The 16,555-nt window shown below is 50.7% G+C and overlaps 2 protein-coding genes across 15 annotated transcripts in view; one reads left to right on the forward strand and one right to left on the reverse strand.

The window, feature by feature from the left end:
- The window catches only part of LOC123577872 (zinc finger protein 304-like), a 573,883-nt gene that overhangs the window by 317,202 nt on the left and 240,126 nt on the right, over window positions 1-16,555 (reverse strand). The window lies entirely within an intron of this gene.
- ZNF550 (zinc finger protein 550) lies at window positions 6,420-15,963 on the forward strand. 13 transcript variants are annotated; one of them, XM_045440338.1, is made up of 6 exons: window positions 6,420-6,663; window positions 7,620-7,709; window positions 8,281-8,378; window positions 8,824-8,950; window positions 11,062-11,157; window positions 14,668-15,963. In XM_045440338.1, exons 3-6 carry the CDS (start codon window positions 8,355-8,357, stop codon window positions 15,678-15,680), a joined length of 1,260 nt encoding a protein of 419 aa, XP_045296294.1. In that variant the 5' UTR covers window positions 6,420-6,663; window positions 7,620-7,709; window positions 8,281-8,354; the 3' UTR covers window positions 15,681-15,963. The 13 variants fall into 13 exon arrangements, with proteins under 13 accessions (XP_045296294.1, XP_045296293.1, XP_045296290.1 ...); XM_045440337.1 differs by having other exon boundaries at window positions 7,632-7,709; XM_045440334.1 differs by having other exon boundaries at window positions 7,590-8,378.

A 16,555-nucleotide genomic window follows, 5' to 3' on the forward strand; every position in this document is an offset into this window, starting at 1 on the left:
TTATAAGAATCACTTCATTGTCTAATTCTTAGACTATATGTTTGTTGAAGTTTCTCAATTTTCAGAATTTGCATGTTTTGGATTTGTCAGGGACTTCCTGAACCTGGGAGAGGAAACAGAAATCCAGACCCAGGAGGCACAGAGAGCCCCCATCAAAATCAACCCAAGGAGGTCCACACCAGAACACAGAGTAACTAAAATGGCAAAAAGTGGTGGTAAAGAGAAAAATTTTAAAGCAGCAAGAGAAAAGAGTTACATATAAGAGAAACCCATACGGCCATCAGCTGATTTTTCAGCAGAAATTTAGCAGGCCAGAAGGGAGTGGCGTGATCCATTCAAAAGTGCTGAAAGAAAAAACCTGCATCAAGAGTAGTCTACCCAACAAGGCTATCATTCAGAATGGAAGGAGACAGAAGATTTTCCCAGACAAAAGTTACAGGCACTCATCACCACTAAACCAGCCTTAACAAGAAATATTAAAGGGAATTCTTAGAGTGGAAAGGAAAAAAGCAAGAGTAAAAATAGGAAGCACAAAAGTAGTAAAATGAAGTATATCTATAAAAACCAGTCAAGGGATTCACAAAACAAAAGGATGTAAAGTATGACACCATATACCTAAATTGTTAGTGGGGAGAGGAGTAAAAACTAGTGCTTTTAAATGGGTCCAAACTTAAGTGACCATCAATTTAATTTAGACTGCTCTATGCATGAGATATTATATACGAGCCTAATGTAACCACAAATCAAAAACTGGTAGTAGATACGCAAAAAATAAAGAGAAGGGGACCTAGTTATATCACTAGAGAAAGCCAGCAAACCATGAGAGGAGAACAAGAGAAGAAGGGAACAGGGGAAAAAAAAAAAAAACCATAAAACAAGTATCAAAATAGGAGTAAGTACATACCTATCGATAATTAATTTGAATGTAAATGGACTAAATGTTCCAATCAAAAGTAGGGTAACAGAACAGATACAAAAAGCAAGACCCATCTATATGCTCCCTACAAGAGACTCATGTCAGACCTAAAGGCACCTGCAGATTGAAAGTGAAGGAGTTGGGGGCTCCTGGGTGGCTCGATCGGTTGAGCATCCGATTTCGGCTCAGATCATGATCTCACGGTTTGTGAATTCGAGCCCCACATTGGGCTCTGTGCTGACAGCTTGGAGCTTGGAGCCTACTTCAGATTCTGTGTCTCATTCTCTCTCTGCCACTCCCCTTGTGTTTTGTCCCTCCCTGTCTCTCAAAAATAAAGAAATGTAAAAAAAAAAAAAAAAATCTTTAAAAAAAAAGCAAAGGGGTGAAAAGGCATTTGACATGCAAATGGAAGCAAAAAGAAAGCTGGGTTAACAATACTGGTATCAGACAAAATAGACTTTAGAATTATTGACGCAATATTATTAATCATAACAATATACATTCTCTTATAGACTGTTTTCCCAACTTAGGAAAAAAGATATTTCTTCTTGAAATTACTGTCTTACTATACTCTGCACCCCACCCTTTCTCACATTCTCCATTCATTTATTTACCCTCCTCTTTGCTCACCAGACTCTCAAAGGAATTCCTTTGCACTGTGTCTCCTTGGCTTTTGTGTCCTCAAAACACAATATGATATCTAGCCTTGTCTATTTCACATCTGACTGCAGAGGCAGCTGGAGCCATCTGAACGGATTGCTTCACTGCCACGTTGTGGTATCTCCCCTCTATTCATCCTTCAGGCTGCCCAGCCAGCCAGTAAGCGCCCATATCCAACCACAACTAAGTTCCTGAATCTGTTCCAAACGTACCCCTATATCCTCAATCCCAGTGTCTCTGCTTGAATGTCTCAAATGCACCTTGAGCTCATATCCCAACATCCCCAACTTCAGTTAATAGTCTTAACGTACAAACAAGTTTGAAATCCAGATTCGGCCTCTGGCCACAATACTCCACACACAGTGCTGACACGTTGACTGCCTCAAGTAAGTCTGCTCTGATGTCTGGGTGTCTCTCTTCTGTGATGAGTCCTAATATTATCAGTGCTTTCTATCCAATACCAATTCTCCGTGTATCTTCTACCAGGTCAGCATGCAACGATAACCATTGGGTAGTTGACTGCACACAGTTGAGACATTTGTACCCTACTTCTGTTGCTATTTCTGCATTCATTAGCTAGAAATTCTAAAGAAGAATAAGGAATTTGCCACAATATTCAGTTACCTCAAAATACAGTTTGTGCAGTAAAGGGAAGAAATAGCTTGATACCTTTGCTCTATTTAGTTATTTTCAGAATAACTATTTGGATCACTAACATCATCCTCAAACAATAGCCAAACGTTTATCTCAGAGATAAGACGCCCCCTCTGCACACGTGCTCAGACTGTAATCGTAGTGGCCGCTATCACAGCAGGAAGAAACATTTGGCAAGGGGCTCTTTTCTTCAGGTAAGTCTAAGATTTTAAATGAGTTGTATCTGTCTTAGCCTGTTAGGGATGCTATAAGGAAACCACAGACTGAGTGGCTTATAAACAACAGAAATTTATTTCACAGGTCTGGAGGCTGGAAGGCCAAGATCAAGGTGCTGGCAGATTTGGTGTCTAGCGAGAGCTCACTTCCCAGTTCACAGACAGCCTTCTTCTTGCTCACATGGTGGAAGGGGCAAGGGAAATTTCTGGGGTCTCTTTTATAAAGGTACTAATTCCATTCATTAGGACAGAGCCCTCATGACCTAATCATTTCCCAAAGGTCCCATCTCCTAATACCATCACCTTAAGCATTAGGTTTTCAACTTAGGAGTTGAAGGGGACACAAACATTCAGACCATAGCAGTATCTGTGTCGGGAAATTCAGTTAGAAACTTATGAGAAGAAAAACAGGTAGGATTGCTGGGGTTAGAATACCGAGACACCCACGCAGGGAAGAATTTCGGCAAAAGGCCACATCATCTGCTTCCTTGTAACACTCCTTATCCGTTTCCCTTGTCACGACCCTAGATGAACTCTCTTCTTCCTTGTCCCTTGACAAGGCTTAGGGTTTGCCAAACCCTAAAAAATTGACTATGAAGCTTTCTTTGATCAGCATATAATTGGAGAGTGAGAATATTAGTTAGTTGCCCAAGTATTGAAAGCATGCGCTTCATGACTGACATTGCAGTGTGTGCATTCAAGTGTTGCTTTGGGCTTCTGTTCTGCTGAATGGAATCTATAATATCTTGTCTTACTTTTAGGGAATACATTTTTTAAAAATAGAAGGGGTATAATAAATATATAAATACTTGGGTAATAAGCTTAAAATTCGACTTTATGTCAAACCTCTCATGTTAGGTAAATTCAATCTCCTCTATATGTTCCACATAAAATTTGAAGGAATCCATAAATTTATTTTAGAATGTATAGAAAACAAATTTTTCACTATTCCTCCGTTTCAGGGACACACGTTTTCCTCTCCAATGTCCCAGTAATGGCCCTGTGTGAAGTCTTTTCTCTCTAGACCTTGAGTCAACATACTGAGACTCACAAAGTTGACGCTAAAGCTTCAGTCTGAGTGTATCTGAAGAGCAACAACATGATGTTTATTACTTAGAAGTTATGAGGAAGGTACTTTATACCTAAGTAGCATTATAACATTATGATATCTTTCTTGTATTACTCTCCCATACGGTGAATGGGAGAGTATGTCCCCCTTGTGGAGTCTTTAAGCAACACTACAAAGCTATGTAAATTATACTCTCAAGAGTATCTGAAATTAAAGGATCTATAACATTCAAAGCTCCTAGAAGAAGGAGGCACCACGCCTCAAACAGGGGTCCAGATGGGAGGCCACATGGAGCAAAAGAACTGGCTCAGTCAAACAGGTGAGGAGCCGAGGCGGGGGGAGGGGGGGGGCCCTGGGCAAGTCTCATTATTGCGAATCTGTGGGGAGTCCGCAGACAAATAACAAAAGGGAATTTATTAATCCGCTGGAATGTTGCTACATCACAGGGGAGGAAAGAAAAGGGGCTTGGATAGGGGCTAGCCTTATCATCACACTGGTGTACCTGCTCACGTGGGTGGGGTCCTGACAGCCTGTTTGTAGGATGCTGAGGCAGCAGGAAAATGTGATTTTAAAAATTTACAACACAGTGTGGCCACATGCCCCTTTAGGAGCTTCTAAAATTAAAATATGCAGGCATTCTTCACAGAGCTAGAACAAACAATCCTAAAATTTGTATGGAACCAGAAAAGACCCCGAATAGCCAAAGCAATCTTGAAAAAAAAACCAAAGAGGCATCACAATCCCAGACTTCAAGCTATATTACAAAGCTGTCATCATCAAGACAGTATGGTACTGGCACAAAAACAGATCAGTGGAACAGAATAGAGAACCCAGAAATGGACCCACAGACATGGCCAATTCATCTTTGACAAAGCAGGAAAGAATATCCAATGGAATAAAGACAGTCTCTTCAGCAAGTGGTGCTGGGAAAACAGGACAGCAACATGCAGAAGAATGAAACTGAACCACTTTCTTACGCCATACAGAAAAAATAAACTCAAAATGGATGAAAGACCTAAATGTAAGACAGGAAGCCATCAAAATCCTCAAGGAGAAAGCAGGCAAAAACCTCTTTGATCTTGGCCACAGCAACTTCTTACCCAACATGTCTCCAGAGGCAAGGGAAACAAAAGCAAAAATGAACAATTGGGACCTTATCAAAATAAAAAGCTTCTGCACAGCGAAGGGAACAATCAGCAGAACTAAAAGGCAACCGACGGAATGGGAGGAGATATTTGCAAATGCCATCAGATAAAGGGGTAGTAACCAAAATCTATAATACAGAACTTATGAAACTCAACACCCAAAAAAACAAATAATCCAGTGACGAAATGGGCAAAAGACATGAATAGACACTTCTCCAAAGAAGACATCCAGATGACCAACTGACACATGAAAAAATGCTCAATATCACTCATCATCAGGGAAATACAAAGCAAAACCACGAGATACCACATCACACTTGTAGGAATGGCTAACATTAACAACTCAGGCAACAACAGATGTTGGTGAGGATGCAAAGAAAGAGGATCTCTTGCAAGAGAATGCAAGGGAATGCAAACTGGTGCAGACACTGTGGAAAACAGTATGGAGGTTCCTCAAAAAATTAAAAATAGAACTACCCTATGACCCAGCAATTGCACTACTAGGTATTTACCCAAGGGATACAGGTATGCTGTTTTGAAGGGACACATGCACCCCCATGTTTATAGCAGCACTATCAACACTAGCCAAAGTATGGAAAGAGCCCTGTCCATCAATGAATGGATAATGTAGATGTGGTGTATATATATATATATATATATATATATATATATATATATACACACACACACACATATATATATACACACATACATATATATATATATATATATATATATATATATATATATATACACACACATATATATATATACACACACATACATACAATGGAGTATTACCATTGTATTGTATTACCATATATACTCCATATATATATATATATATATACACACATACACACATATATATATATACACACACACACATATATATATACACACACATACATACAATGGAGTATTACTCAGCAATCAAAAAGAATGAAATCATGGGGCGCCTGGGTGGCACAGTCGGTTAAGCGTCCGACTTCGGCCAGGTCACGATCTCGCGGTCTGTGAGTTCGAGCCCCGCGTCAGGCTCTGGGCTGATGGCTCAGAGCCTGGAGCCTGTTTCCGACTCTGTGTCTCCCTCTCTCTCTGCCCCTCCCCCGTTCATGCTCTGTCTCTCTCTGTCCCAAAAATAAATAAACGTTGAAAAAAAAAGAAGAATGAAATCTTGCCATTTGCAACTACGTGGATGGAACTAGAGGGTATTATGCTAAGCGAAATTAGTCAGTCAGAGAAAGACAAATATCATATGACTTCACTTATATGAGGGCTTTAAGATACAAAACAGATGAACATAAGGGAAGGGAAGCAAAAATAATATAAAAACAGGGAGGGGGACAAAACAGAAGAGACTCTTAAATATGGAGAACAAACTGAAGGCTACTGGAGGGGTTGTGGGAGGGGGGATGGGAATCTACTCCTGAAATCATTGTTGCACTATATGCTAACCAACGTGGATGTAAATTTTAAAAATAAATTTAAAAAATTAAAAAAAAAAAAAAGATGCTGTAAACACAATTTGGGAAATTGTGTAAATTTGGGTGCATCCCCTTTAGGAGTATCCGATGCCGCCCCTTTCTTCATCGGAGCCTCCAGGAACCCTTCCTCGCAAGCCCTTTCCGGGTGCCCATATCCTGCCAGGCGTCTGGGCCCTAGAAAGAGAGGAGCATTGCTAGAAGTGGCTGGAGGCAGGACAAGAACTACATTACCCAGAGGGCTGTGCCACAGGAAGGGGGTGTTACTGGCTCGCAATGGCAGGGGCGGGGCTTCCGGTGTCGCGGGTGGGCGTAGGTTTGTGATGTGGCGGGTCGGTGCCCGCGGATGGTGAGCTCCCCGCATCTCGTCTGGACGATAGGGGGGACGCCGGCGAGGGGCCCCCCCTCCGCCTCTGTGGGACCCAGGGAGGGGTCGGCTGAGCCCGCAGGGACCCTCGGCGCCTACGCGCGGCTCTGCGGTCCCCACGGCCCGATGGCGGCGCGCGTGGACCCGGCCCAGGTGAGTGGACGTGGGGAGCGGCGGCGTGCTGTGCCTCAGTTTCCCGGCCCCGAAAGGCGGCCGGGGCCACGTGGAGAAGCGCTCGTTTCTGGCATCCAGCGGGACGCTGTGTGGAAGGGACAGGTGCGGTTTCTGGAATTCCCCCTCGGTCCTCGCCGGGTGCGGAGAACGACTGGCACTCCCGAGACCTCACAGCGGGTTCCGGCCGCGCCCCTTCCCAAGGCCGTGACCTTGAGCGAGTCCCCTGCGCCGCTGGGCCCATGTGCTCCCGCAGGTGAAGTAGTATTAACGGTTCCTCGTCCGGGTTGAGGGCCCTGGAAAGCCTACGTGGGTGACGTGTGTCCCCCGGTGCCCCGCAGGGCTCTGGGGGCTCTTTCCACGGAGATGCCTCCTGAGCCTGTGTTGATCGCGGAGGCGCGACCCGGCGGGAGTCCGACTCTTGCGCCTTGCCGGCCTCTAGCCTCTACCAGGCTGGGGCGGGGGTGGAGGATGCGGACGCAGTTTCTGGAATTGCCGCTGTGCTTGGGCGGAGAGGTGGAAGCCTCTCCTGGCTGAGAGCCAGGGCGGCCTAGGAGTTTCCGTTCACGGCACACGGAACCGGCTTTCCCTGACAGTAGCGGACCTGTTTTCTTATCGAAGACATTCAGTTAGCTTTGACCAGGGAGTCCATCCACACGGTCGGTGCCAGTCGTGTGCGGGCGTGGGATGTCCCCTTGCACGCACATGCACAGGGAGCTCCGGGGACACGCTAGCAGTCGCCCCAAGCCCCCCCTTCATGGCCTAGACCGTTGTCAGCACACGTCTTCCTCCCATCCGCAGGGCGCCGCCCCTCACTTTTATTTCAGACCCACCCTGTTGCCCCGTGCGAAGTTCACTATCATCTCTTCAGTCTTCTTGCTCCATTGTTTTGTCTTTGGAATCTTTAGGGCCCTCTGACATGGTCTTGCTGATTTTAGTTGCTTGTTCAGGATCTGTTTCCAGCCCCGGATCGTGAGCGCCTGTTGCTGCTCTGTGCCAAGACCTAGAACGGCCTGGGCTTGTAAAAGGTACTCAATAAATGGTTGAATGAGTGAATGGGTCTCCCACTCAGGGGCTCCCATCAAACTTGTACTAAATGCACACAAACCCACCGTGGCCTTCAAGGCTGTGCTGGATCCGCAGGGGAGACACCTCCCGGCTCCTCCCCTTCCCTTCTCCTGCTCAGCGCACCCGGCTGGGTGGTGCTGAACTTGCAAAGTCTTTCCCATTTTGCAGCCTTCCTCCTTGCACTTCCCTTCATCCGACAGGCCTCTGCAGGGCTGTCTCTCCTGTGCATCAGTGTCACCTACTACAAGAGCCTTTTCCTGGTTGTTTTAATTCTGGCGAAGGTGCCCCTGGCCCCTACCTGCCTGTTTTCTGGAGACAGTGTCATCTTTTGCCAGATGTTCTGATCCTGTCTCTAATGTGAGATTGCGGGCTTTCTAGAGCTGCCTAAGCCCCAGGGTGCGGGCTGTGACATGGACGTGATAGTGACATTTACGTTGTGGGCTGTGGGAGGATTAGGAAAAGTCACAAAATACATTGGACACATTCGACCCTGGGCACTCGAGTGTCCACATGTAAACCTTTTCGTTTTAGTTCTCAGAACTGCCTGGTGAAGTGGGAATGATTATGGTATCGATGTGGAAACCAAGGCTTAGAGAAATGATGTGATGTCCTCCCCACGGTCACAGCTGGCAAGTGTGGGATTCAGTCTCTGGGAATCTGGCTCCAGAACAAGGGACTTTTAGTCACACTTTACCTCAGTGGTAAAGCAGCTCTCTGCTGGGGGCGGGCACGCGGGGAGGACCTCGGCTACGACTGCTGCGGTTCTCATTGTTGGGAGTTATCATCATGATCCTTTTCCCCGTTCCTCTCATGTCCAGATCACTTACTGCCCCCACTGTCCTCATAGGAACACCACCCTCTGTCGTCTCCAGCGGCCAGCCCAGGGGAGGCCTTTCTCGGAGCCCTAATTGCACTACGTACAAAGGCTGCCTCTACCTCCCCCTTGAGCCCAGCACGGAGCCCTGCCCTCAGGAGCCCTGGGTCTCTCTGCACCTTCACCAGCAGCTGAGTAACAGGGTCTGACCCCATCCAACAGCACAAGGCCAAGGCCACTACCTCTGTTTGACTTTCCAGGTTTTGGTTACCTTTAAGGACGTGGCTGTGACCTTCACCCAGGAAGAGTGGGGACAGCTGGAACTGGACCAGAGGGCCCTGTACCAGGAGGTGATGCTGGAGACCTGTGGGCTTCTGGTCTCACTGGGTAAGGGCTCACCTCTCACCTCTATAGGGCACCCCGACTTTGGCTCAGGTCATGATCTCACTGTGTGAGTTCAAGCCCCACGTTGGGCTCTGTGCTGAGAGCTCAGAGCCTGGAGCCTGCTTCGGATTCTGTGTCTCCCTCTCTCTTGGCCCCTCTCCTGCTCATGTGCTCACTCTCTCTCAAAAATAAACATGAACAGGGGCGCCTGGGTGGCGCAGTCGGTTGAGCGTCCGACTTCAGCCAGGTCACGATCTCGCGGTCCGTGAGTTTGAGCCCCGCGTCGGGCTCTGGGCTGATGGCTCGGAGCCTGGAGCCTGTTTCCGATTCTGCGTCTCCCTCTCTCTCTGCCCCTCCCCCGTTCATGCTCTGTCTCTCTCTGTCCCAAAAATAAATAAACGTTGAAAAAAATTTAAAAAAAATAAAAAAATAAAAAAAATAAAATAAACATGAACAGGGGCGCCTGGGTGGCGCAGTCGGTTAGGCGTCCGACTTCAGCCAGGTCACGATCTCGCGGTCCGTGAGTTCGAGCCCCGCATCAGGCTCTGGGCTGATGGCTCAGAGCCTGGAGCCTGTTTCCGATTCTGTGTCTCCCTCTCTCTGCCCCTCCCCCGTTCATGCTCTGTCTCTCTCTGTCCCAAAAATGAATAAAAACGTTGAAAAAAATTTTTTTTGAAAAAATAAACATGAACAAACAAACAAACAAAAAGACACAAAATAGGGGTGCCTGGGTGGCTCAGGCGGTTAAACGTCTGACTTCGGCTGAGGATCTCACAGTCCATGAGTTCAAGCCCCACAACAGGCTCTGTGCCTACAGCTCAGAGCCTGGAGCCTGCTTTAGATTCTGTGTCCCCCTCTCGGTCTGCTCCTCCCCCACTTGCTCTCTCTCTCTCTCTCTCTCTCTCAAAAACAAAAAACATTAAAAAAAATGTTTTAAATAAAAAAACAAAACACAAAATAAATTCTAACTTCTAAATAATAATAATAAAAAAAGAAGGCATCTCGGGAAGTAACTGAAACTGAGGCTTGAAGCTTGGAGGGGAGGTGAAGGAGAGGTTGTGGGTGGAGGAACCAGTACAAGAAAAGGCCCTGAGGTGAGAGAAAGCGGCGAGCCAAAGGAACATCTGGTTCACCTTTTCTCCCACCCCTCCGTGAGCTCGGCGCCTGCACATAGCACACAACAGTGACCGTTACCGAGACCCGTCCAAATGAATCCTGGGCTCACGATCAGAATCTGACAGCTGAAACTTCAGTGGGTCCTGGTACCTCAGTCACTGGGCTTCTGTGCAGAACCGCCTGTCTCTGTGGAGATGCATCTGGCTGCACGTAACAGAAGAGCAGCTTAAACTGGCTTCCCCTGGAGGAAGTTTCCCCCCTCACCTACTGAGAAGCCCCAGGGTGGGGCTGGCCTGGTCTGGAGGATGTGGCCACACAGTTCCATCCTCAGGGATGAGAAGATTCTCTCTGCTCCTCTCCCTGGACCGAGCATCTCCCTGTTCCTCAGGCTCGCCCCCTTGTGGGCCTGTGGGGTGCTGCAGCCTCGCCTCGCGAATACAGGTTTCGTCCTCGGAACGAGCATCCAGCTCAGGTTCCTGCCTGCCTCCGATTACAGTGCTCAGGGATGCCATTCACCGACTTCTTCCCCCTCAGTTTTCAGTGCGTTCTGGGCACCAGAACCCCTGGGGAGAGCTCAGATATAGTGGTCGCTAGGCCTCACTGGAAGAAATTGTGTTCCTTTTGGCTTGAGGTCGAAATTGAGCACCCCTAGGTGGTTCCAAAGCACAGGGTGTTTGAGAACCAGCGACTTAATTACAGAATCCCTTCTGGAAGGAGGGGCTCACTTTCCCAGGGTCCCACGGCTGTGTGTGAAAGCGCTGTGCCCCCAAGGAGGGTTGGCTTCCACCGATAAAGTTCAAGGACACTGGCGTTGTGCAGAGACAGCACCATCCTCTATAGTAGTTGCAGCCCAAGAAAGGGACCTGTGCACAGGTCAGCACGTTCTTCACGTCAGTAGCAGCTTCACTCGGGTCTTGTCTCTGCCATTAAGTCCCAGATGGGATGGAGACGTTGCTTTCTCCTCATACACCAGGACTTGTTTCTTTCTCTGTCAACAGGGCACGAAGTCCCCGAAGCAGAGTTGACGCACCTGCTGGAACATGGGCGGGAGCTGTGGGCTGGAAAGGGAGGCCTCTCGTGGAGCACCTGCCCAGGTAGGAGCAGGGAGCTGCGCGGGGGGCCCTGGCAGCCTCCAGCACGCAAGGGTCCAGTGCCCCTGAACCTGTGTGAGACTCTTTGTGACCTCCTGGGGGTTCCGGTGGTTTCTCACACCAGGTGTAGCACTGCATCTGCAGGCCGGCTCGGAAGGGCAGCGTTGCACACCTGGTGCCTGTGAGTGTCAGCATGTAGCCTTAGGTGCGCTCTCTGGCCTAATCCAGCTGGTGGAAGGGCAATGCGGGGGGGCGGGGAGAAGGCACACCCACGGGCACCCCGATATCACTTCCACCCGTGTTCCCTGGAGGAGAGATAGGCACCTGGCCACACCTGGGTGCTCAGGCCCGGGGAGTGTTGAGCTGCATGTGTCCGAGGAAAAGAGCCAGCGCGCTTGGTTTATGTCCTTTCAGTTGCCTGTGTTCAGCCTACTTGGAAAATCAGAGTGACGATAGTTTCTGTGATTACGTTGTTTGAGGTGGTGATGACCCAGCACACCAAACTGCTTAGTACCCTGCCCGGCCTGTGGAAGGGCCAACAGAAGTCAGGTTTTTTGTTTTTTGGTTGGTTGGTTGGTTGGTTTGTTTATTTTTTATTACATTTAAGGCTCTGAGCTATCAGCACAGAGCCCTACATGGGGCTCGAACTCACACACCATAAGATCATGACCTGAGCCAAAGTCAGACACTTAACCAACTGAGCCACCCAGGGGCCCTGCAGAAGTCAGCTCTTAGTGTATCCATGTAATAATTGTAGTCCTAGTGGGCGATAGTGATGTCACTCATTTCTTTCTGACTCAAGGGGCCTTTCTTGCCCTTGAAAGCACTGTCTCTACTCTGTAAATTTCACTTTGTTCCGTATCCCACTGTCTCCCACCCTCTCCATCCATTCATACAGCCCCATTTATCCATCAGAAGCAGCCCCTTGCACTGGCTGGCTCCTCCTTCCTCTCTTGCCCTGAAAAACACAGCGACAGTGGGCCTTTTCAGCCCCACGTCTGTGCTGCGGAATCGCTGGGGCCATCACAGTGAGGCGTGGCCTCCTCTCTGGCGGTCCTTCAGGCTTCTCGGCCGGCCTGTCTCTGGCCGCTCTCCCAGCTCCTTGATCCACACCTCCACTTACGTGTCTCAGAGGCACCTCGGGCCCGTCATGCCTTAGCCGCTCACCGTCCTGCCCACTCTCCCCCATCCCGGGTCAGAGTGTCCTGCTATTCCAGGCAGGTGACAAGTTGGAAATACCTCAGACAGCACCTCAGCATCTCGGTCTCCGTCCAGCCCATCGACCCATGCCTGGTCCTGCCCGGTCGACATTACCCGTGTCCCCCGAATCCATCACCCCCACCGCCTTCCCTGGCTCCATCTCCAGCATCTAGTCTGGGTTTCCATCGTCTCTTGCTCGGATGATGCCGAGCCTCCTAGCATCTGCCGCCTGCCTCCGGGCAGCCCTTTCTCCCGCACTGGCTCCCGTAGCCACCCGGACACCTTCCAGGGCTTCAGCACTTCCGCCGCCACCGAGTCTTGGCACACACTCAGCATCACGTTGGGAACAAAGGCTGTGGACTTCTGCCGCCTGCTCCTCAATCCGGAGCGACTCGTCCATGCCTGTCTCGCACCCGTGGCCTTCTCATCCTCTGTGGAAGATGCTGTGCCTCTGGTCACGGCCTTGGCCGTACCTTTGCCTTCCCAGGAAGCTTGCTGCCTCGCTTCCTTTCGGGCCTGGCTGCATCGTCGTCATCTGTCTGCTCCACACACACATGTGCTCCGGGAGTCTACACATAGAGCAAACACAAGCGTTTGCAGATCTGGACTAGCCCGCAACCAGTGTCGACTCTCCTTATAAAGCCAAGCTCCTCGAAGGAGCTGTCTCATTTGTTAGGAAAAACGTCTACACTTGACTTCCTTACCTTTTGCTTAAACTCTGCTTGGTCGTCTTCCCTTAACATCAGAAGTGTACGGTGACGTGCACAAATCTTAAGGGTCAGGCTTATGTGTTTGCGTGTGTACTGAGGTATTCCTCACCCCAGTCCAGACTTGGAATATTTCCAGCACACTAGCGGGTCCTTGGTGCCCCATCCTCATGATACTACAGTGGAAACCACTGTCTCCATGCTGTCACTGTGGATGGGTTTTATCGGGGGCTTTCCCACCCCCCACCCCCCACCCCCCTTTTTGTGCCTTGAACAACAGAAACTTATTTTCTCACAGTTCTGGAAGCTAGGAGTCCGACACTGTGGTGTCCGTGCAGTCGGCTTCTGCTGGTGCCCCCTTCTTGGGCTTGTAGGGCAAGCTTTGCTTGTGTTCGCTGGTGCCTTTGCTGCCATCCTAACTGCCCGGTGCGGCAGTGAGAATGACAGCATATCAGTCGGGTTCTCCAGAGAATTGCAACCAGGAGGAGGCAGAATCAGGCCAGGAAGCGGAAGAGGTGATGTCACGGCCTGAGTCTGAAGGCGTCTGCAGGCGGGATTCCTGCCCTCCCAGGGGAGCTCAGTCTTTTCTCTTAAGGCTTCAGTTGACTGACTGAGGCCCGCCGTCAAAGAGGCCCACTCTCTTTGAAAGATTGTGGACGATGATCTTTTCTCAAAGTCTGCTGGTTTAAATGTTAATCACATCTAAAAAGTAGCTCAGCCAGAACTGTCGGACCAGACCTAGCCGAGCTGATGTATAAAGGTAACCGTCACAGGTAATCAAGAGAATGACCCAGTGGAGTAAACACACTGCGTCAAGAACCGTGCCGAGCGCTTTTCTTATTGAACCCTCACAACAGACCTCCTGGTCTCTCAGATGGAAACCTTGCCTTGAAGAAGACCGTAGCCCATCTACCAGGATCACACTTGGTGGAGGCGGGACTGACGAATGGCTTCCGGCTCCAGAGCCCCCTTAACCACCACGTGATGCCTCCCAGCAGAGCAGAAGCTTGTCTTTTACACTGTTGGACCCCGAATGTTCCTCCATCCCTCCTCTTCTTCAGTCTTGATTCTCTTCCTTTGACTGCGATCCCCTTCGGTGGTGGCCTGGCCTCACCAGGCCTCCGGGGCCCTTCCTTCCTTTAACTGTTCAGCACTCTTCCAGGAGGGACTCTGCCCACACGTGCCCCCTCCCTCTTCCTCTCTCTGGAGGCTCTGGCTTCTCCATTAGGACCTAGCTCATGGGACACCTCCTCTTTTTCCTCCCCGTCCTGTTCAGCGCTGTTTCCATGCGCTCCTAGCACCAAGGGACATCTGTTGTTGGAGCGAATGATCAAAACTGTCCCCCGTCCTATCCTCTGGACCGTGAGGAGGGGTGTCCACTCCAGACCCTCTGTCTCCTCCTTCCGCCCGCCCTCCGGATTTTCCCTTTAACGGTGTCAAGGGTACAAGGACCGGAACGGTCCTCGGAAACCCAGGTTCTAGAGATGTAAAACGCAGCCATTGTCAGTGGTGCCAGATCAGCCTCGGTTGCCCCCTGCAGCGTTGATTTCGTCTCTCCTATACTGTGTCACTAAAAGCCCCCCTTTGTGTGTCGGATTCTCTTCAGGTGACAGCGCCAGACGTCGGACCAGAGACCCAAGCGCTTGTCAGCCGGTTTTGTCTGCGGGAGCCTGGCTCCGGGGAAGCCCGGCCCAGGGACCTTCAAGGGTCTCCAGGTTGGTGCAGGCCAGGGATTGGGAAGGGCATCTGGAAACGCAGAAAGGTCGACTGACGCCTGGGAGGGACGCTCACAAGACCCACCTTGAGAGAATGAACCTTGAAGATGACGGTTTGGGGACAGAGGACGATCTGCACCTCCAGGTGTTGCAAAAGAGAGTCTCTCCGGGAGAGGTGCTCCGTGAGCGGGACCCACAGGGACCGGACAGAGGCTGCGCGCTTCGTGCGGGGGGTGACCTCTACAAATGCAAGCAGTGTGGGAAAGGTTTTAACCGCAAGTGGTACCTCGCACGGCATCAGCGGGTCCACACCGGCACGAAGCCCTACGAATGCAACGCGTGCGGCAAAGCCTTCAGCCAGAGCTCGACCCTGATCCGGCACTACCTCATCCACACCGGGGAGAAACCATACACGTGCCCGGAGTGCGGCAAGGCCTTCAAACGCAGGTCCTACCTCCTGCAGCACCGGCCGGTCCACACCGGGGAGAAGCCCTACGAGTGCGCCCAGTGTCGGAAGGCCTTCGCCCACCGCTCCACTTTCGTCCGGCACAGCCGCACCCACACGGGAGAGAAGCCCTTCGCGTGCAGGGCCTGCGAGCGGTCGTTCGGCAACCGAGCGCACCTGATCCAGCACTACGTGGTGCACACGGGGCAGAAGCCGTACGAGTGCGCCGAGTGCGGCAAGGCCTTCCGCTGCGGCGCGGAGCTCCTGCAGCACCGGCGCGTGCACACCGGGGAGAGGCCTTTCGCGTGCGCCCAGTGCGGGAAGGCCTTCCACCGCAGCACCTACCTCCTGCAGCACTCGGTCGTCCACGCCGCGGAGGCGCCCCACCGCTGCCCCCAGTGCGGCAAGGCCTTCAAGCGCCGCTCCCACCTGCTGCAGCACCGGCGGGTGCACCCCTGAGGGGGCCCCTCGCGCCCTCCCCCGGCGCCGCTCGCCGCCGTGCAGAACGGCGGGGAGATTTGCTTGGCCCTCGGACGCGTGAGCGGCCCCCCACCATCGGACTCGAGCGGCGAACTGTGGGGGGCAGGGCACTCGGGCCGCCCCTGTCGGGGACGCACCGCGGAAGGATGTTCCTGGCACAACCTAGGGGCCTCTAGCCAGAAGGGGCGCCTTCCCCGCCGTTGGCGAATTCAGAACGAACGGGAGATGTCAGTGTCGTTGCTGTGAGAAAACCCATGACACGTGGGCGCTTACGGTCAGGTGGAGAGTCACGCGGAGCGGACAGTGCGGGGGCCCTCCGGTGCCCGTGAAACGGCTGAGGCAGAGGACAGGGGGTACTGTGCACTTACACGGACGTCGGCCACAGGTCTGCCATCTAGCCACCTCCGCATTACTTTTAAAAGAATAAAAAGAAGGGGTGGAAACACAGACTTCAAATGGAAGGAACGGATGTCTTTACAAACTCTTTCACGTTTCCTGCCGAACCTACTACAGTTTTTCATCAGTTTTAATGTTTTGGTGGGGGGTATATTTGAGAGGAAGGGTCTTAGCCCCCCCCCCCTTTTTTTTTTAAGTTTATTTGTATTTATTTTTAGAGAGAGAGTGAGGGAGGGACGGAGAGAGAGAGAATCCCATGCAGGCTCCAGGTTCCAAGCTGTTAGCCCAGAGCCCTACTCAGGGCTTGAACTCAAGAACCATGAGATCATGACCTAAGCCGAAATCAAGAGCTGGAGGCTTAACCCACCGACCTGCCCCCCGCCCTTTGTTTTTCTGTGTGTTCACTGCCACCCTGTGTCAGGAAAGTTGGGACAGTGAGGGCAACTCTACAGAAGTTT

This window comes from Leopardus geoffroyi, chromosome E2, assembly GCF_018350155.1.
Source record: "Leopardus geoffroyi isolate Oge1 chromosome E2, O.geoffroyi_Oge1_pat1.0, whole genome shotgun sequence".
In the NCBI taxonomy this organism is placed as follows: Eukaryota; Metazoa; Chordata; class Mammalia; order Carnivora; family Felidae; genus Leopardus; species Leopardus geoffroyi.

Bases quoted from the DNA above. Each gene is read 5' to 3' on its own strand.
- ZNF550 (XM_045440331.1), top strand. From the start codon at position 6,490: ATGGTGAGCTCCCCGCATCTCGTCTGGACGATAGGGGGGACGCCGGCG. The intron at 8,951-11,061 runs GTAAGGGCTCAC...CTCTGTCAACAG, and splicing joins TGGGCTTCTGGTCTCACTGG to GGCACGAAGTCCCCGAAGCA. The intron at 11,158-14,667 runs GTAGGAGCAGGG...GATTCTCTTCAG, and splicing joins CTCGTGGAGCACCTGCCCAG to GTGACAGCGCCAGACGTCGG.